Consider the following 20,672-nt stretch of genomic DNA (forward strand, 5'->3'; position numbering starts at 1 on the left):
CACACTTGGCGGAGGGCGCGTGCCCTGGAAAATTCCACGCCCGAGCTAGCTCCGCCCTATGCGCCTTCTTTCCAGCCTCCGGCTCTTCACAGTTTCCTTCCCAGCTGCCTTTGCGTGAGCAAAATGGCAGCCCCCTTGCCGCGGAGTTTGTCTTGCTTATCCAGGGCTGTAGGATGGTGGTCTCGGCAGGTGGGTAGGGGTGGGGTGGCTGGAAGTCTGGGGGCTGGAGGAGGACAGAGTAGAGGGAAATACTCATTTTACGGTTGTCCTTGGTGAACTTGGGCGATACAGATCGTGCCTAGGTAGGGAGCAGTTGAGGTAGGCGAGACACAGTTATTGCATAGCTATGTGGCTGAGTGGGGAGAGCCTTGGTAGGGCTATCAGGGCGGGCAAGTTCTCGGGGATTAAGTTTCTCCGGTTTGCCCTGGATCTCATTGGCGTACGGGTGTTAAATGGGAAAGAAGTAATGGTTTGGAAGGTGGTCTCGCTTCCCGTTGATTTTTTATAAATGTTCTAAATTGGTCAGTAGCTGTAAAGGAGGGAGAATCGTTCCTGCCTGAACAAACTTCATGGTCAGCGAGAGATCTGGCCTTTAAGGAGCTTATTGGTTAATTGGAAGCTAGAACGACAAAATAAAGTTTACGTTGAGGCTCCCAATAGAATGAGCACAATGTAATCTGAGTAAATGTAGAGATTTCTGAGTTAAGGTAGAGCAGAAGAAAAGAGAGTACTGGGTTGGTGTTTAATTCCCCAAAGACTGAGCGTTGTTTCATCAGTCTGATCAACCTTGCTTTTATCAACTTTCATCAACTCTGCATTCTTGAGTTGGCATAGCCCTGTAGTATGAAAAGTACTAAAATAAAGCCTTTAGTAAAGGTTGAGTGGTATTAGTATTAGGAAAAGTTGCTTACTGGCTTTTAGTAAGAGACAGCTATAATTGTTAAGATAGAAGCATTTCCCCGTTATGTGTGGCTTTATAATTGTTCCTAAGTCATTCTTTGGTTGTGCCCTTTCTATCTTTGCTTACAGTTTGTATAAGATTTTTTCCCAGGTTACCTAACCTTTTTCTGCTATCCTCCAGCCAATCCTAATGACTCAGTCCACAGCAGTAGTTCCAGTGAGAACTAAAAAACGTTTCACACCCCCTATTTATCAACCCAAATACAAAACAGAAAAAGAGTTCACAGAATATGCCCGGAAAGCAGGACTGGTGATTCCTCAAGAAAGTTTGGAACGTCCCATACATCTGGCCTGTACAGGTAAAGCCCTAACCCAGTCCCCTTCTGTCAAAGGTCTTCTTGAAAAGTGGAATGATTTGGACTGTGAATGATAGCATTTAATTAACCCCCAAATCAGTTCAGCTTCAATAATTTGTATACATTAGGTTTCATGAGGTCATCTTTGATCTTGTTTTCACAATATTCCTAGAAGACCAGAGTAAAGTTTCTCCCTTTTGTACAAGAAGCAGCTAAGACTCTTTTGAAGACTAAGATTATCTTACTCTACTTTTTCTAATCCTGCATGATTTCTTCTGCATGGAAAAGTCTGTTCATAATCTATTTTGTATCCAGGAGCCCTCCCAATTTTTATGATCTCAAGATGACTTTTTCTCAATCTTGCAATGCTTTCTTAGTTTTCTCCTTCTCTCTTTACAGCTAGTATCTTTGATGCCTATGTTCCTCCTGAGGGTGATGCCCGAGTGTCATCTCTTTCTAAGGAAGGACTGGCACAGAGGACTGAGCGATTGAAGAAGAATGTGGCATCACAATTGTCGTAGGTATCTGAGACAGCTGGGAGTTAATATTAAAATAAAAATTTCTTGTTGCTACTTAATCCAGAGAGGCCATCTTGGATTAATTGTGTATAACTCCTTTGATAACTTGACAGTATATTCTTTCCGTGAAATAGACTTAATGGATAATAGTATGGACATTCTGAATCTTAGCATCTCAGCCTTGACTTGTCATTTTTGTCACGTCATTTAGGAAGTTGACATTGAAGTTTGTAGGACACTTTTTTGATCATATATTTAGCAATTTAAAGTAGTAATAAGAGAGAACATATTTATAAGAGAAATACCTGAGATTTTAAGAGAGTAAGAAAAACCAAAAAGGCTTAAGAAGACAGACCTGTTCTAGGGAGCTAACTGCGCTTTAGTTAAGGAGCAGAAGCCAAAACTGTCTTCTTAAAGAGATTTTCAATAGCTGTCACTCTGGCTCTGACTATATCTAAATTATGGGCTCTTTAAGGTCATATATACATTTCTATGCGTAAGTGTATTGAGTTAGTGTCAATTCTTCATGTGGCTACAACATTCCTCTAAATACAGATCTTATCATATCAACACCTCTGCCTCAGACTCCTTGTGGCTCCTTATTATCTGAAGAATAAAATATAGATTTCTTCAGTGGTATTCAGGGCTTTTTAAAAAATAATTTGCCTCTTACCTTTCTCTCCACCATTGTCTATTTCATTTTTCTCATCCTAAACTTTAACATTTCCAAGCTAATTGCTAGTTCCTTGACAATTGCTGTGCTGCGTCTCTTTGCACATCCTTTCCTTTGTCTGAAAAATGTCTTTTTTCCTCAGGCATTGTGTCTGCTGTTTTTTGTTTTTTAAAATATTTATTTATTTTTGGCTGTAATGGCTTCTCTTGTTGTGGAGCACGGCCCTACACCCCACACTACATGTGGGCTTCAGTAGTTGCTGTATGTGGGCTCAATAGTTATGGCTGCTGGGCTCCATAGCACCGTAGCTGTGGCACAGGGGCCTAGTTGCCCTCAACATGTTGGATCTTCCCAGTCAGGAATTAAAATGGTGTCCCTTGCATTGCAAGGCAGATTCTTAACCACTGGACCACCAGGAAAGCCCTGCTTTTTTTTAATAATATACCCCCAGTTCTTCCCTCTCCTCTCCCTTCCCCCTTGGCCACCACAAGTCTGTTCTCTTTGTTTCTTTGTTGTTGTTCAGCTGCTAAGTTGTGTCCAATTCTTTGTGTCCCCATGAACTTCAGGACACCAGGCTTCCAGGTCCTTCACTATCTCCCGGAGTTTGCTCATGTCCTTTGGGTCAGAGATGCCATCCAACCATCTCATCCTCTATCGCCCCCTTTTCCTGCTCTCAATCTTTTTGAGCAGCAGGGTCTTTTCCAATGAGTCAGCTCTTTGCATCAGGTGGCCAAAGTATTGGAGTTTCAGCTTCAGCATCAGTCCTTCCAGTGAATTTTCAGGGTTGATTTCCTTTAGAATTGACTGGTTTGGTTTCCTTGCTGTCCAGGGGATTCTCAAGAGTCTTGTCCACAATCAAAAGCACCAATTCTTCAGTGCTCAACCTTCTTTATGGTCCACCTGTCACATCCATACTTGACTACTGGAAAAACCATAGCTTTGATTATGTTTGTGTTTTATAGATGTTTCTTTCTGCCCTTTTTTTTTTTTTTGGCTGCACCACTCGGCATATGGGATCTTAGTATACCGACCAGAGGGATCAAACCTGTACTTCCTGCAATGGAAACTCAGGGTCTTAACCACTGGACATCCCTGTGTTGTATTTTAGACTCCACATATAAGTGATATTATATGGTATTTGTTTTTCTCTTTCTGACTTACTTTGTTAGGTATGATAATCTCTAGGTCTGCTTTTAATTTCTGTGTCTGCTTTTAATTTCTGTGTCTGCTTTTAAGCCTTCCCTGACTTTTTTTGGAGTTGCCTTTGTTATAATTATAACTGTATGCTTATTTTTACTGTCTCTGGTAACTCTATATTCTGTTGCTCTCCTCTCATGTATTTCTCTCCTGGCTTGTGAACTCTTTGGTGAAAGAGTTCATGATGTTGATGAATACAACACTTATTGTCTAGGGGAGGAGAACAGTTACTGATTGTACACACATAATTACAGATAGAATAAAGTATGAGTGCTCTGAAAACACAGGACAGGGAAAGATAACTTTCCCCGTCTGGGAGTTCAGAGTAGGCTTCTCTAAGAAAATGACATTTAAAGCTGGGATCTAAAGGGTTGCTTGGAGTTAGCTGAGTAGAGAAATGTGGTGAGAAATAGCATTCCAGGGAAACAAAACAAGGCTTTGAGGTGAAAAGAGTGTAAAGAAGTTGATTTTGTCAAATGCTTTTTCTCTGATCATTGACGATAATGTGATATTTGTCCTTTATTGTATTGATATGGTATATTACATTAATTGATTTTTTAGTGTTAAGCCAACCCTGCATTCCTGGGATAAATTCCTCTAGGTTATGGTGTCCCTCATCCTCTTAATACATTTTTGGTAACACTGATTAGATCAGAATTCCCTGTTTACATTATTATAACTATGAAAATGCTGTTGACAGCTGAGTCATGCAGTACATTATTATTACATTTCCTTTCCTGCATAATAATTTTTTATTTTCCTGGCATTAAGTGTCTTTTTTTTTCTCATTTCCTTATAGAACCCCTGGTTGTGTTAATTTTCTCTTACTGTGTAGAAAACATTATTTTATCAACCTCATCATAAAGAAGAAAGCCCTTCTGGAGCCTTCTTACCTTTTTCAGTCTGCATTGGTCTCTCTTCAGGCTCACTGTACATTGTGGGATCTACTTTTATCATCATCCTGCTAAGCCATTTGCCTTGCTCTTATATATATTCCCTGTTTCCTGGATTTTATGTCTTTCTCCTTCATGGTACATTCAGTTATTTTGGTGGTACACATTTCCTCGCAGCTTCCTGAGAAAGAGTGGAAGGTAAATAAGTGAAATGTTGCAAGGCTAAGAAAAAGTCTTTCTTTTAGTCTCCCACTTCATTTATAATTTGCCCATAGGCTTCCCTGGTGGTCTAGTTGTTAAGACTTCACGCTTCCCCTGCAGGGGGCACAAGTTCAATCCCTGGTTGGAGAACTAAGAACCTGTCATGCTGTGCAGTGTGGCCAAAAAAAATAATTTGCCCAGATATAGAATTCTGGACTGGGAGTCATTTTTTTCTCCATCAAAAATACTCCTCCATTGTCTTTCTAATCTTTCTAACTTCTGATGTTGCTAGTTAGAAGCCCAATGTCTTTCTGACTCTTGAACCTCTGTATGAAACCTGTTTTTTCTTCCTTAGTGCTTATAGGATATTTTCTTTGATGTCAAAATTCCAGAAATTCACTATGAGAAGCTTTGGTTTTTCTTTAGAATTAAGTTAGAAGGCTGAATTTATAGGACTTGGCACATTCAAAAAACAATTACTGAATAAATGAACAGACATTAATGGAGGTAAAGTAAGCTGTTAAGTTATGGAAATTGAATGACATCTTCTTTAAAATGATTCTCATGCTTAATTTTACAGAATCCGGAGGATAAAAGAAAGTGATCCTAATTTTAAAGTAAAGGACTTCCCTGAAAAAGCCCAGGATATCTTCATTGAAGCTCATCTGTGTCTAAACAAGTATGTGAACTCCCTGTCTTATACCCACTATGTTCTCAGCAGCTATTATTCTAGGTGTGTTTTTTTTCCTTCAGGTGAGAATTCTAGAATGAGAGACCTTCCTCTTTGGGAAATAATTGGAGCCTGGAGCTATCCTTGACTTCTCTCACTGCGTCTGGGAATTTTCACCATTTGGTCTGGCTCAGCTCCACTGGCAAATGTTAGGACTCTGCTTAATGGCAGCTGTTTTCACCCCACCTGATCCCTAACTCATCCTGATCCTTTCTTTGTGTCTTTTAGTCACTAAATCGTGTCCAACCCTTTGCAACCCCATGGACTCTAGCCCGCCAGGCTTCCGTGTGTTATACTATCTCTTGAAGTTTGGTCAGATTCATGTCCATTGAGTCAATAATGCTATCTAACCATCTCATCCTCTGTTGTCCTCTTCTCCTTTTGCCTTCAATCTTCCCCAATATCAGGGTCCTTTCCAATGAGTTGGCTCTTATCATCAGGTGGCCAACATATTGGAGCTTCAGCATCAGACCTTCCAATGTCTAATTGATCAGACCTTCCAGTCTCTGATTACTCAAGATTGATTTTCTGTAGAATTGACAGCTTTGGTGTCCTTGCAGTCTAGGGGACTCTCAAAAGTCTTTTCCAGCATCACAGTTTGAAAGCATCAATTCTTCAGCACTCACCCTTCTTTATGGTCCAACTCTCACATCCATGCCTGACTACTGGAGAAACCATAGCTTTGACTCCATGTACCTTTGTCAGAAAAGTGATATCTCTGCTTTTTAATATGCTGTCTAGATTAGTCATAACTTTCCTTCCAAGGAGCAAACATCTTTTAATTTCATGGCTACAGTCACTATCTGCAGTGATTTTGGAGCCCAAGAAAGTAAAATCTGTCACTGCTTCCACTTTTTCCCCTTCCGTTTGCCATGAAGCTATGGGACTGGATGCCATAATCTTCGTTTTTTGGATGTTGAGTTTTAAGTCAGCTTTTTCACTCTCCTCTTTCAGCCTCATCAAGAGGCTCTTTAGTTCCTCTTCACTTTCGGCCATTAGAGTGGTATCATTTGCATATCTGAGGTTGTTGATATTTCTCCCAGCAGTCTTGATTCCAGCTTGTGATTCATCTAGCCCAGCATTTCACATGATGTACTCTGCATGCTGCTGCTGCTAAGTCGCTTCAGTCGTGTCCGACTCTGTGCGACCCCATAGACAGCAGCCCACCAACCTCTGCCGCCCCTGGGATTCTCCAGGCAAGAACACTGGAGTGGGTTGCCATTTCCTTCTCCAATGCATGAAAGTGAAAAGTGAAAGTGAAGTCGCTCAGTTGTGTCTGACTCCTAGCGACCCCATGGACTGCAGCCTACCAGGCTCCTCCATCCATGGGATTTCCCAGGCAAGAGTACTGGAGTGGGTTGCCATTGCCTTCTCCAGTATTCTGCATAGAAGTACATAAATAAGCAAGGTGACAATATACAGCCTTCAGTTCAGTTCAGTCGCTCAGTTGTGTCCGACCCCATGAATCGCAGCACGCCAGGCCTCCCTGTCCATCACCAGCTCCCGGAGTTCATTCAAACTCACGTCTATCAAGTCGGTGATGCCATCCAGCCATCTCATCCTCTGTCATCCCCTTTACCTCCTGCCCCCAATCCCTCCCAGCATCAGAGTCTTTTCCAGTGAGTCAACTCTTCACATCAGGTGGCCAAAGTACTGGAGTTTCAGCTTTAGCATCATCCCCTCCAAAGAACACCCAGGGCTGATCTCCTTCAGAATGGACTTATTGTATTCCTTTTCTAGTTTTGAACCAGTCGGTTATTTCATGTCCAGTCTGTTTCTTCTTGACCTGTATGCAAGTTTCTCAGGAGACAGGTAAGGTGGTCTGCTATTCCCACCTCTGAGAGTTTTCCAGTTTGTTGGGATCCACACAAAGGCTTTAGCTTAGTCAATCAAGGAGAAGTAGATGTTTTTCTGGAATTCCCTTGCTCTCTCTATAATACAGCAAATGCTGGCAATTTGATCTCTGTTTCCTCTGCTTTTTCTAAACCCAGCTTGTACATCTGTAAGTTCTCAGTTCACATATTGCTGAAGCCTAGCTTGAAGACTTTGAGCATAACCTTACTAGCATGTGAAATGAGCGCAATTGTTTGATAGCTTGAACATTCTTTGGCATTGCCCTTCTTTGGGATTGGAAAGGAAACTGATCTTTTCCAGTCCTGTGGCCACTACTGAGTTTTCCAAATTGCTGACATATTGAGTGCAGCGCTTGAACAGCATCATCTTTTAGGATTTGAAATAGCTCAGCTGGAATTCCATCACCTCCACTAGCTTTGCAATACTGAAATCAGATTGACCATATTCTTTGTAGCTGAAGATGGAGGAGCCCAATACAGTCAGCAAAAACAAGATCTGGAGCTGACTGTGGCTCAGATAATGAGCTCCATATTGCAAAATTCAGGCTTAAATTGAAGAAAGTAGGGAAAACCACTAGGTCACTCAGGTATGACCTAAATCAATCCCTTATGAATTATAGAGTGGAGGTGACAAATAGATTCAAAGGATTAGATCTGGTAGACACAGTGCCTGAAGAACTATGGGCGGAGATTCATAACATTGTACAGGAGGCGGTGATCAAGACCATCCCCAAGAAAAAGAAATTCAAGAAGGCAAAGTGGTTGTCTGAGGAGGCATTACAAATAGCTGAGGAAAGAAGAGGAGTGAAAGGCAAGCGAGAAAGGGAAAGATATACCCAACTGAATACAGAGTTAAAGAGAATAGCAAGGAGATAAGAAGGCCTTTTTAAATGAATAATGCAAAGAGAGGAAAGCAACAGAATGGGAAAGACTAGAGATCTCTTCAAGAAAATTGGAGATATCAAGGGGACATTTCATGCAAGTATGGGCACAATAAAGAATAGGAATCATATGGACCTAACAGAAGCAGAAGAGATTAAGGACAGGTGGCAATAATAGAAGAACTATATTTTAAAAAGTTAATGATCGGGGGTGGGGCCGCAAGTGGCATGGAGGAGGCGGAGGCCGTGGTGCTCCGGGCCGAGATGTGCGGGCCCGAGTGGGGCTTGAACGGGGCCCGGGCTCCTTGAGATATTGCTGCAGGCGTGGGTTGTCCAGGACAGTGGTGACCCCCCAACATACGACATGGACGACTGGAAGCCCAGCTCTCTCATCAAGCCCTTTGGGGCGTGAAAAAAGTGGAGCTGGTATCTGACCTGGAAGTATAAACTGACCACCCAGTGGGCCCTGGAGGTTCTGTCAGGAGCCGTGCTTTTCCTACTGGTGACCGTCATCGTCAACATCAAGTTGATCCTGGACACACGACAAGCTATCAGCGAGGCCAGTGAAGACCTGGAGCCAGAACAAGACTATGATGAGGCCCTGGGCCGACTGGAGCCTCCAAGGCGCAGAGGCAGTGGTCCCCGACGTGTCCTGGATGTGGAGGTATACTCAAGCCGCGGCAAAGTGTATGTGCCAGTGGACGGCACCACGGTGCTGGAGGGTGAGGCCCAGGAGCAGGGCCGGGGCAGCCAAGTCATCGTCCTCAACCAGGCCACGGGCCATGTGATGGCAGAGCGAGTGTCTGACACCTATTCACCTCATGAGGATGAGGCCGTGGTGCTGTTCCTCAACATGGCGGCAGCTGGCCGAGTGCTCATGTGCACCGTCAAGCACGAGGGCTCCTTCCTCCTCAGGGACACCGCCAGGGCTCTGCTGAGGAGCCTAGGCAGCCAGGCTGGCCCTGCCCTGGCCTAGAGGGACACCAGGGCCTTCGTGGGACGAAGAGGAGGTCCTTTGCTCGCGGAGAAACATTATAAGTCACCTGCCCTCTCCTCCTGGGGGGATCCAGTTGTGCTGAAGACAGATGTGCTACTGAGCTCAGCTGAAGAGGCAGAGTGCCGCTGGGCAGACACAGAGCTGAACCATCGCCGCTGCTACTGCAGCAAAGTTGAGGGCTACGGGAGCGTGTGCAGCTGCAAGGACCCCATACCCATCGAGTTCAGCCCTGACCCACTCCCAGACAACAAGGTCCTTGATGTGCCTGTGGCTGTCATTGCGGGGAACCGGCCCAATTACCTGTACAGGATGCTGCGCTCTCTACTCTCAGCCCAGGGGGTGTCTCCCCAGATGATAAGTTTTCATTGATGGCTACTGTAAGGAGCTGATGGAGGTGGTGGTGCTGCTTGGTCTGAGGGGCATCCAGCACACTCCCATCAGCATCAAGTACGCCCGTGTGCCTCAGCACTACAAGGCCAGCCTCACTGCCACTTTCAACCTGTTTCCGGAAGCCAAGTTTGCTGTGGTTCTGGGAGAGGACCTGGATATTGCTGTGGATCCTTTCAGTTACCTGAGCCAATCCGTCCACCTGCTGGAGGAGGACGACAGCTTGTACTGTATCTCTGCCTGGAATGACCAGGGCTGTGAACACACGGCGGAGGACCCAGCAGTGCTGTACCGTGTGGAGACCATGCCTGGGCTGGGCTGGGTACTCAGGAAGTTCTTGTACAAGGAAGAATTTGAGCCCAAGTGGCCCACACCAGAAAAGCTCTGGGACTGGGACGTGTTTATGCGGATGCCAGAACAACGCCGAGGCCGAGAGTGCATTATCCCTGACGTGTCCTGATCCTACCGCTTTGGCATCATTGGCCTCAACATGAATGGCTACTTCCATGAGGCCTACTTCAAGAAGCACAAGTTCAGCATGGTTCCAGGTGTCCAGCTCAGGAACGTGGACGGTCTAAAGAAGGACGCTTATGAAGTAGAAGTTCACAGGCTTCTCAGTGAAGCGGAGGTTCTGGACCACAGCAAGAACCCTTGTGAAGACTCTTTCCTGCCAGACACAGAGGGCCACACCTACATGGCATTTATCCGGATGGAGAAGGACAATGACTTCACCACCTGGACTCAGCTTGCCAAGTGTCTCCGAATCTGGGACCTGGATGTGTGTGACAACCACCAGGGCCTGTGGAGACTGTTTCAGAAGAAGAACCACTTCCTGGTGGTGGGGGTCCCAGCCTCCCCATACTCGATGAAGAAGCCACCATCAATCACCCCAATTTTCTTGGAGTCACCCACAAAGGAGGAGGGAGGCCCGGGAGCTGCAGAACAGACATGAGACCTCCTCCAGGAACCTGCAGGGCTGCGTACTGTGTAGCCCCAGGCAGGCTAGCCCTTTATCCAATCCTGTAGGATTTTGTAGACACTGGCAGGGGCTGGGTCTGGTTTTTTTTAACATGAAACTTAATTACTAACTCCCAGGGGAGGGTTCCTCTGCTCCAACACCCCTGTTCCTGAGTTGGAGGTCGATTTATTTACTTTCTTGTTGGGAAAGGGCAGGAGAGTACCTGGGAATCACTGGGATCCCTGGGCAGCCCATTCTGCCCTTTGCATACTCCTTCCTCCCAGGCCTGACTGAGAATCTAAGGTATTTATTGACTGTCCTGAGGGTCTTGGAAACAGCTGAAGCCTGGAGGGCCTTGATTCTTTTTTTTTTTTTGGACTGGGGTGCTGCCCTGAGGGTGGGGCAGGCTCTTACTCAGGAAACTGCTGTGCCCAACCCATGGACAGGCCCACCTGGGGCCCACATGCTGATGCAGACTCACTCAGAGACCCTCAGACACTGAACCAGGCCTCTTCTCAGCCTCCTCTTTGTCCAGATTTCCAAAGCTGGATAAAGTGGTCATTGATTAAAAAAGGAGAAAAGCTCAAAAAAAAAAAAAAAAGTTAATGATCAAGATAACCATGAGTGTGGTCACTCAGAGCCAGATATCCTGGAATGTGAAGTCAAGTGGGCCTTAGGAAGCATTACTTCAAACAAAGCTAATGGAGGTGATGAAATTCCAGCTGAGCTATTTAAAATCTTAAAAGATGATGCTGTTCAAGTCTTGACTCAATATGTGAAGCAATTTGGACAACTCAGCAGTGGCCACAGTTGGGTTGCTATTTTGTTATTGGGTTGCGGGAGCTCTTTATGTGTTCTGAATAGTAATCCCATGTCAGATATATGCTTTATAAATATTTTCTCCCATTTCATGGGTTTTTATTTTCTTGGTAGTGTACTTTGAAATAAGAACATTTTAATTTTTGTTAAGTCCAAGTTACATGTGTTTTCTTTTGTTGTCTGAGTTTTTACTGTCAAATCTACAAATCATTGCCAAATTCAGTGTCATGGAATTTTTCCCTAATGTTTTATTCTAAGAGTTTTATAGATTTGGTTCTCACATTTTGGTCTTTGATCCCTTTTGAGTATGCTGTAATGTAAGCATCTGACTTCATTTTTTTTTTTTTTTTTAATAATATCACCTATGTATTTATTGTTAATTTTGGCTGTGTGTGCTGGATCTTTTGTCGCTGTGCTCAGAGTTTCTCTAGTTGCACCCAGCCAGGGCTACTCTTTGTTTTGGTGCGTGAGCCTCTCGTTGCAGTGGTGTCTTCTGTTGCAGAGCGAGGGCACTAGGCACACCGGCTTCAGTAGCTGGGGCTTGAGGGCTGTAGAGAATGGGCTCAGTCGTGGCACACAAGGTTCATTGGTCCCAGGCGTGTGGGATCTTCTGGAACCAGGGACTGAACCAGTGTTCCCTGAATTGGCAGGCGGATTCTTAACCACTGGACCACTAGGGAAGTCCCAGTGGTATAACTTTCTGATTCTCTTCTTTCCTTTTCTATAGATTTTTTTAAACTTATTTTCTTAATGGTTGCTTTGGGGGTTAGAATTAGTATCTTAACCGTCTAGTTTGGATAATATCAAAGTTTCAATAGTGTACAAGCAGTCTGCTCCTTCCCCTTTGCATTGTTACTGCCGCTGATTATATGTTTATACACTATGTGCCCATAACATAGATTTGTAACCAATGTTTTATGCATGTGCCTTTTAAATCAAATAGGAAAAAAATGAGGAATTACAGATCAGAAGGACAGGAATACTGGCCTTTATGTTTACCTATATAGTAACCTGTACCAGTGCTGATTGTTTCTTATTGCTTTAAGTTACTGTCCAGTGTCCTTTCATTTAGGTCTGAAAAACGCCTTTAGTATATCTAATAGGACAGGTCTCCTGGTAATAAACCCTCCCAATTTTTGTTTATCTGAAAATATCTACAATTCTCCTTCATTCTTTTTTCTTTCTCTTTTTTTTTCTTTTGCCATACCTCATGGCATGTGGAACTTCCCCGACCAGCGATTTAACCCATGTCTCCTGAAATGGAAGTGCATTAACCACTGAGCCACCAGGGAAGCCCTCTCCTTCATTTTTAAAAGATAGTGTTTCTATCTATAAAATTCGTAGTTGACAGATTTTCTTTTAGGCCTTTAAATATATCATCCCACTGCCTTTTGGCCTCCATAGTTTCTGATAAGAAACCAACTGTAACCTTTGTAAGGTCCCTGATATGTGACAAATTACTTCTCTTCTGTTGCTTTTAAGATTTTCTCTTTGTCTCTTGGTTTTGACACTTGCACTGTACTGTGTCTCAGTGTGGATTTCTTTGAGTTCATTCTGCTTGGAGTTTGTGGAGTTTCTTGGATATGAACATTCATTTCTTTTACCAGATTTGAAATGTTTTCAGCCATCCTTTCTATTCTTTTTTTTTTTTTTTTTTGGCTACACTATGCGTTATGCAGGAACTTCCCCGGCCAGGGATTGAACCTGTGTCCCCTGCAGTGGAAGCACAGACTCTTAACCACTGGACCCTTAGGGAAGCTCCTTCAGCCGTTATTTCTTCAAATGTTTTTTTTGCCTCCTCTCTTCTCCTTCTGGGACTCCTGATATGTGTGTTCATGCACTTGACGGTGTCCTGCAGGTACCTCAGGCTCTACTCATTTTTCTTCATTGTTTTCTTCTTTTTGCTCCTTAGATTGGATACTTTGAATAGTTTTATCCACAAGTTATGGGGCTCAGCTGGTAAAGAGTCCGCCTGCAATGCAGGAGACCTGGTTCGATCCCTGGGTTGGGAAGATCCCCTGGATAAGGGAAAGACTACCCACTCCGGTATTCTGACCTAGAGAATTCCATGGACTGTATAGTCCATGGGGACGCAAAGAGAGGGAAACAACTGAGCAACTTTCATTTGCTCCTTAGATTGGATGCTTTCAATAGTTTTATCCTCGAGGTAACTGATCCCGTGTTTCTTCCTGCTCAGATTTGCTGTTCAGCCCCTGTAGTGAATTTTTTTTAAGTCTTTATTGGATTTGTTACCTTATTGCTTGCTTTTTTTTTTTTAATGTGTTGGCTTTTTGGTCAGGAGATATGTGGGATCTTAGCTCCCCAACCAGGAATTGAACCTGCACCCCCTGCTCTGGAAGGTGAAATCTTAACCACTGTACTGCCAGGGAAGTCCCTAACCCCCGTAGTGAATTTTTAATTTCTTTCACTGTATTTTGCAGTTCTAGAATTTGTTTGGTTCATTTTCATAATTTTTATCTCTTTACTGATTGATGTACTTATTTCGTAGATTGTTTTAGAATTTCCTTTAGTTCTTTTCGCCTGGTTGCCTTTATCTCAATGAGCATGTAGGACAGTTGATTTAATGTCTTTGGCTAATAATTCTAATGTCTGGGCTTCCTCAGGGATAGCTTCTGTCAAAAATTTTTTTCTGTAAGTGGGCCATAGTTTCATGTTTCTTTGTATACTTTGTAACTTTTTGTTGAGAATTGGACATTCTGAGCATCATTATGTGGTAACTCTGAAAATCAGATTGCTCTGCTCCTCAGAAATTGCTGACTTTGTTGATTAGTGCCGCTGCCATCCATTTGTGACTTTTCCAAACTAATACTGCCAAGTGTGTATTCTTTGTTTCGGGTAGTCGTCAGTGAAGTTTCCGTTCCATTACCTCTGCAGTCGGCCAGTGACCTGACAAAGATTTCCTAAATTGTCTGACTGAATAAAAACAAAATAGGTGTTCTTTTCCCTTTATCCCTTTATATCTGTTGATGGGAAAAGCTGCTGCAGCCAGCAGGGCTGAAACCGTGGCATGGTTTGTGCTGGTCTCTCTGCCATCCACCAGATTGACCAGAATGTGCAAACTCAAATTTTGGAGGGGAAGGTCCCTGCTGCCTGCCCAAGTACCAGCCATCCACTCCAGAACACAGACCGCTGTCCCGCAGTCATGGCAGGGCTGAGGGAAAGAGGAGGGGAGGTGGTTTGTACATGTTCTTAAATCCAGGCTCATTGGCTTCTCCCTTCATCAGGCACTCCCCTGGTTGTTATAAGTATCCAGAGTTCTGAGATTTTGCTTTGCTTATTTATCAGTTACTTCAATGAAGGGACCCACCCCTAGTGCTTCCTGGTCTGTTGTTTTGCTTGATGTCTGTGTCTGTTGATTTTGCTAGATTGATTCCAGGTCTGTTTTGTAGTGTTGATGATGGAGTGTGTTTCTTCTGAGGGAATTGCAGACAACCTAAGTTATGAATATGCTCCCAGAGAGGTTTTCTCTGTGTGTTTCTGCCAAATCCTCTAGGTATAGCATTGGCAAGGTATTAGTTTTTATGTTAATTTCTTAGTTTAGGAATTCTTGCATCATAGAGATACTGTAAATTTTGTGTCTACATCTGAGTATAATGTGTACTTAGGGCTTTAATTTTTCAGTTTTCATGGGGTTTTTTGGTTGCTGTTGTTTGTTTTTTAGATTTTTTACCCCTGCTCAGAGCCCTAGACAGAGGGAAGCTTTGTCTCTAGGTTGGTGGGCTGTTTTTCTAGTTTCCTTTTCCTGCGCCTGCCAGACTCTTTTGAGGGTCACAGCTTTATACAGGGATTTCAGTTCCAACTCCCTGTCCTTCCAACGTCCTGGGTTTTAGGAAAAGTCAAGCTCTAGCCATCAGATCCTATTTCTGGATCCTTAAATCATCTCTTACCTGGTTGTGGTATCAGGTTATGTTCTTTCCATTCTACTTTTAATTCGCTCTTCCTCTCTGGCACCTGTGGACTTAACTTCCTTTCTCGTGTACTAGGCTAGAGATTTAAAAATGTGTGTGTGTCTGTGTTTATTATATTCTGTCCAACCTTTCTGGATGTTTACAGTGGGAGGGTAAATTTTATTGCAAACTTACTTATAGGATAAGTTCTATTACAAAATACCGAGTCAGCTCATCAAAGGGGGAGTTTATTTCTACTGAAGATTTCTAGACCAAGATAGTGATGAGGCAGAATTCATTCGGAGGTGCCAGGTGTGGTGGCTGTGGTATCTGTCACCACAACTTGGTGTAGTCTAGTCTAGAGCTACAGTGAGGGGAAATGACTCAGAGTCTTTTTTATTTGGAATAGAAGTGGAAGTGAAACAGAATTAACCTATCACCCACTCTGGCATTAGAGACACAGTTTTTCAAAGAGCAAGACTTTAACCACTTAGGAAGTGTTAAATTGCAGAAGATAGAAAAAAAAAAGAAAAGAAAAAAAGCAACAAAAAAAATAAATTGCAGGAGAAAGTCATGAATGTGTATCTGAAAGAAACTAATCTGTGGTCTTAGGTTTACTTGAAGCCTACTTCAGTTAGGAACCCTCCTAAAATCTTACATGTACAAGAGCTTGGGTTTGTTGTTTCATTTTCTTCCTGAATAGAATCAGCATAACTTGGTCACTCTGGCAGCCACAAAGATGGGATGGAGGGACAGTTTGTTTGGAAAGGACCAGAAATGACAAGTTGTTATCTTTTACTTTTTCTAAACCTTAAGCTTTTTATTTTGTATTGGAGTATAGCCATTTAATGGAAGCCGTTGACTTCCTTGGTGGCTCAGACAGTAAAAGCATCTGCCTACAATGCAGGAGACTCGGGTTGGATCCCTGGGTCAGGAAGATCCACTGGAGAAGGAAATGGCAACCTGCTCCAGTACTCTTGCCTGTAAATCCCATGGACGGAGAAGCCTGGTAGGCTACAATCCATGGGGGTCGCAAAGAGTCAGACACGACTGAGTGACTTCTCTTTCTTTCCGTAGCTGTTTAACAGTGTTGTAGTGTCAGATGAACAGTGAAGGACTCAGCCATACTGGTTATCTCTTGGCTGGGTTCAAGGATGAAAGTGTAAGAAATAAGGCTAGGCAGTTGGTATTGATGATGTATCCATGGTAAGAGGAGATAAGTTGAGCTTTTGATTGTTGTTTGTGTTGAATCTTGTTCCAGCTTAGAACAGAAATCAGTCCCCATGTCCCAGTGAGGGTCTCTTACCCATCTCAAGGATATCTAGTAATTTCAGAGAAATTTCTTTCTGCTCCTGAAATTCAAACACAACTTTGCACTGCTTTTAGAGCTCATGGTTTTCTGAGAAATCATGTTATTCTTCATCTTTGTATTTCTAGGACTTAGTATATTACCTGGCTTATAGTAGGTGTGCAGAAAATATTTGTAAAAATGAAGGGAATGATTTTCCATTTTCAGGGCCATTTTCAACTTTCATATAGTGTATCATAAAAGCAGTAGTCAGTGATACAAATTTCTTTCCTTTTTAGCTCAGACCATGACCGACTTCATACCTTGGTAACCGAAAACTGTTTTCCGGTAGGTTCTCATCTTCCTTAGAATTGTGGGATGCCTGAGTAGACAGATTCTAGATAGCACCTCAGTTTTCTTAAGGATCAGTTTTGAGAGTACAGGAAGTTTAAGGCAAAAGGCCGAAGTTCATTATGTTTGGCTGCATGGTAATGACTTGGTATGGAGTCTGGTAAAGGCCGTGCAGTTGCAGATAGAGGAGGTCCCTGAGCAAGCAGTACTGAGACTGCAGATCCTGAGGGGAGGGGATGGTCACATTAGGCCAGCCCTGCACATGCCTGGGCCACAATAAAGGACTTAAGCAGTGTGCTTGAGGCTTACACTGTGTGGTAACCAGGGTGCTAGGTACTCTGGGAGACTCCTGACAATGAGGACTTTGTGGTTTAGTTAGAAGTTCAAGAATAAGAATTTCAGTTGCTCCCAGTTCTGCCTCATCTCCCCAGGCACAAGTATAGCTATCCTAGTCTAAGGAGGTTATTAGCCTTTATAAAAGTCTATAAAATTCCTATAAAAACTGCCGAAAGGTAAGAGGAAAAAAACAAATGTGCAGCCAACAGAAATGCACGCAGTAGCGAGCAGATTATGACAGTATGTGGGAGGGATAACATATTAGGTAAGCTGGCAGTTTGGAATGCGGTCTTCATTGATTTGGAGAAGGGTCCTCCAGGTGGTAATTGGCTCTTGAGTCATGATTTAGAAATGAAAAGAGAGTTGTTGTAAGGTGAGCTGAAGCAATAGCTTAAGCAAAATTTAGAAAAGTGAGAGAAAATAAGCACCACAGCGCATTTGATGGGAAACGTTGCATGTTGACTGTGGCATTGCAGGAAGAGGAAGCATGGAAATAAGCACCCACTTCCCTAAGGGGGCGGGGGGTGCGGGCAGGAATCCAGTTGAACTCTTCTCTGCCCTCAGGACATGGTCTGGGACATCAAATATAAGACTGTCCGCTGGAGCTTCGTAGAGTCTTTAGAGCCACCCCAGGTGGTGCAGGTTCGCTGTTCGAGTCTGGTGACCAAGAGCAACGCGTATGGCCAGGTCACCGTCCGCATGCACACCCGGCAGGTAGAGGCACCGGTCTGCTTTCCTCCCAGCTTTTCTTTGCTCTCAGGTTGAGCGCCTACCTCTGAGTCCTGGGTATAGCTACCAGGACTGTGAGTTCTAAGGAAAGGCTCGCCATGGTCTTTCTGGGCTTGTCACTGCACCCTTCCCACTGCTGTGTGTTAGCTGTGAACACAGGTGTGGGGATATTATTCCCTCCCCTTCCTGGGATCCCTCCTACCTCCTTCCACTCCCTCCACCCTGACCGCCCTCCCCACCCAGTCAAAAACCCTCTAAGAGTAAAGTGTCAGTGGTTGATCAGTTAGTCTGGATTCAGAATTAAACAACTCTGAGGACTAACCAACTTGACGTGCTTTCATCTTTGCAGACTCTGGCCATCTATGACCGGTTTGGCCGGTTGATGTATGGACAGGAAGATGTGCCCAGGGATGTCCTGGAGTATGTTGTCTTTGAAAAGCACCTGGCGAATCCCTATGGCAGCTGGAGAATGCATGGCAAGATTGTTCCCCCATGGGCACCCCCTAAGCAGCCCATCCTTAAGGTAAAGCAGCTCTCACGGTTTAAGGTGTGCTAAGTTGCTTGAGTCTGATGTCCAGCTCTTTGCAACCCCATGTACTGTAGCCCACCAGGATCCTCTGTCCATGGGATTATCCTGGGAAGAATACTGTAGTGGGTTGCCATGTCCTCCTCCAGGGGATTTTCCCCACCCAGGAATTGAACCCCCCGCATCTTACGTCTCCTGTATTGGCGGACGGGTTCTTTACCACTAGGGCCTCCTGGTTTAAGACGTGGCATCCTCAGCCACTCCTGTTGGGCACCTCCTAGTGGAGAGGGAGGGTGATGCCGCCCCAGGAAGAGGAATTCTTTGCGGATGGGCCTGGAGGCAGGCCAGAATCTCCTGGGTAAACCATGGACTTGGATAATAGATAACTTAGCTTCCTGCTCTTTCAGACGGTGATGATCCCTGGGCCCCAGCTGAAACCTGGGGAAGAGTATGAAGAGCTGCAAAGAGAGGCCCATAAGCCTCAGCTAGCGTGACGGCAAGAATGATTCCTGGGGTGAAGCATGGGTGATGAAGCAGCTGGAAGCTGTGAAGTCTGGGTGTCCGGAAGCTGTGAAGTCACCTGTCTTTCTTCACGCTGTAGAAAGAACTGCCTTTGTTCTCTCTTACCCTGCTTGGGTCTTTTAAGCAGTCTTATCCTCAATAACAACTGCTGCTGGTTGGGCCCTGGTGGGTTGGTTCTATGCACAGCAATGGCTCTGCTTCTTTTTTTCCATCTTAAATCTAGTTTCTAACTCCAGATGAAAGATGGTATGTTTCAGAGAACATGATACCAGCTTGCCCAAAGCAAGAACTATCAGGAGCAAACTGGCAGGACTTTCTAATTACAGGGCAGGGATCAGAGTTGGAAATAAAACACTTATCAAGTATTAGACAAATTGTGGTGGGTTCTCTACATTTCTCCTGGTTCAGGCTGGAAGTGGACAAGTCTTCAGATGGTAGACGTGGAAGTTAACTATGACTGATGACTTATAGGAAATCCAGACTTGAGAAAAATAATTAGTGTTTATAAAAGTGATGTCATTTAAGAGGGTCTCTTCTCATACACTGATTCACTAAATCAGTATCTGTATTTCACAAATGAATGTAAATCCAAAGACATCATTTAGTCCTCAGCTTTTAGATTTTGTTCTTAATTATCGACTGTATCCTGATGTAATCCCAGGAGGCGTTGGTAGAGGCAGGGGCCATGGAAGTGTGAATACATTTGGGAAATTCATCAGTAAGACTTGGTTCCCTGATTTCTAGCACCTTTTGGAGATGGTGACTATTTTTGCAGCCCAGATTTGGAGGCAAAGATTCCAGGATATGAACCTGTGGAGAGGGAAACAGCCCAGCCCCTACTTGTGCCTTAGCTCCAGCTGGAGGAGGATGTAGGACTTCACATACTCATATCCTGGGTCATCTGAGGTGTGACAGGGAAGTCACTGTCCCAGCAGCAAGCTTGGCTTGTAGCACTATTACACTGATCAGCCCATGAGGTCTCCCCTTAAAAATTAGAACCTTATTTCTCATATTTGGTTTTTTTTTTTTTAATTTTATTTTATTTTTAAACTTTACATAATTGTATTAGTTTTGCCAAATATCAAAATGAATCCGCCACAGGTATACATGTGTTCCCCATCCTGAACCCTCCTCCCTCCTCCCTCCCCATACCATCCCTCTGGGTCGTCCCAGTGCACCAGCCCCAAGCATCCAGTATCGTGTATCGAACCTGGACTGGCAACTCGTTTCTTATGTGTACGAGACAGCAAAAGACACACTGATGTATAGATCAGTCTTATGGACTCTGTGGGAGAGGGAGAGGGTGGGAAGATTTGGGAGAATGACATTGAAACATGTAAAATATCATATTTCTGCTTTTTAAGTCTAGAGTTTTCTTTTAAGGAGTTTATCACTTGGCTAAGGATTAATCTGTTCTGACCTTGAGAGTAGAGTCCAAAGAAATGAATCAGGTTGAGAATAACCTGACTCCTCTCTGTAAAGCTACCATCTCAGCAAAGCAGCAAACAGACCAGGCCTCACTAGGGAGAACTAAGGTTTTAATAACAGCTGCCAAGTGCAGACCACAGAAACAAGATGTGTATGCTTAGGGGAGAGGCAGCACTAGCGGATTAATCCAAAGCAGCCACTCTCATCAGGCTACTTAGTCT

The 20,672-nt window shown here is 43.9% G+C and overlaps 1 protein-coding gene and 1 pseudogene across 2 annotated transcripts; both read left to right on the top strand.

The window, feature by feature from the left end:
• Window positions 1-30: 30 nt before the first annotated feature.
• Window positions 31-19,397, top strand: MRPL45 (mitochondrial ribosomal protein L45). 2 transcript variants are annotated; one of them, XM_019982079.2, is made up of 8 exons: window positions 31-189; window positions 1,082-1,259; window positions 1,656-1,773; window positions 5,319-5,417; window positions 16,859-16,907; window positions 17,811-17,960; window positions 18,325-18,498; window positions 18,909-19,397. In XM_019982079.2, the coding sequence occupies exons 1-8, from the start codon at window positions 124-126 to the stop codon at window positions 18,993-18,995; spliced, it is 921 nt and encodes a 306-aa protein (XP_019837638.1). In that variant the 5' UTR covers window positions 31-123; the 3' UTR covers window positions 18,996-19,397. The 2 variants fall into 2 exon arrangements, with proteins under 2 accessions (XP_019837638.1, XP_019837640.1); XM_019982081.2 differs by lacking the exon at window positions 5,319-5,417.
• On the top strand, window positions 5,425-11,150 carry LOC109574219 (protein O-linked-mannose beta-1,2-N-acetylglucosaminyltransferase 1 pseudogene; annotated as a pseudogene).
• Window positions 19,398-20,672: the final 1,275 nt, after the last annotated feature.

The sequence above is a fragment of the Bos indicus genome, chromosome 19, assembly GCF_029378745.1.
Source record: "Bos indicus isolate NIAB-ARS_2022 breed Sahiwal x Tharparkar chromosome 19, NIAB-ARS_B.indTharparkar_mat_pri_1.0, whole genome shotgun sequence".
Classification (NCBI taxonomy): domain Eukaryota; kingdom Metazoa; phylum Chordata; class Mammalia; order Artiodactyla; family Bovidae; genus Bos; species Bos indicus.

Excerpts from the sequence above, each read along its gene's own strand:
- MRPL45 (XM_019982079.2), top strand. The coding sequence starts at position 124 with ATGGCAGCCCCCTTGCCGCGGAGTTTGTCTTGCTTATCCAGGGCTGTA. Across the intron at positions 1,260-1,655 it reads CATACATCTGGCCTGTACAG|CTAGTATCTTTGATGCCTAT; the intron begins GTAAAGCCCTAA and ends CTCTCTTTACAG. Across the intron at positions 1,774-5,318 it reads AATGTGGCATCACAATTGTC|AATCCGGAGGATAAAAGAAA; the intron begins GTAGGTATCTGA and ends TTAATTTTACAG.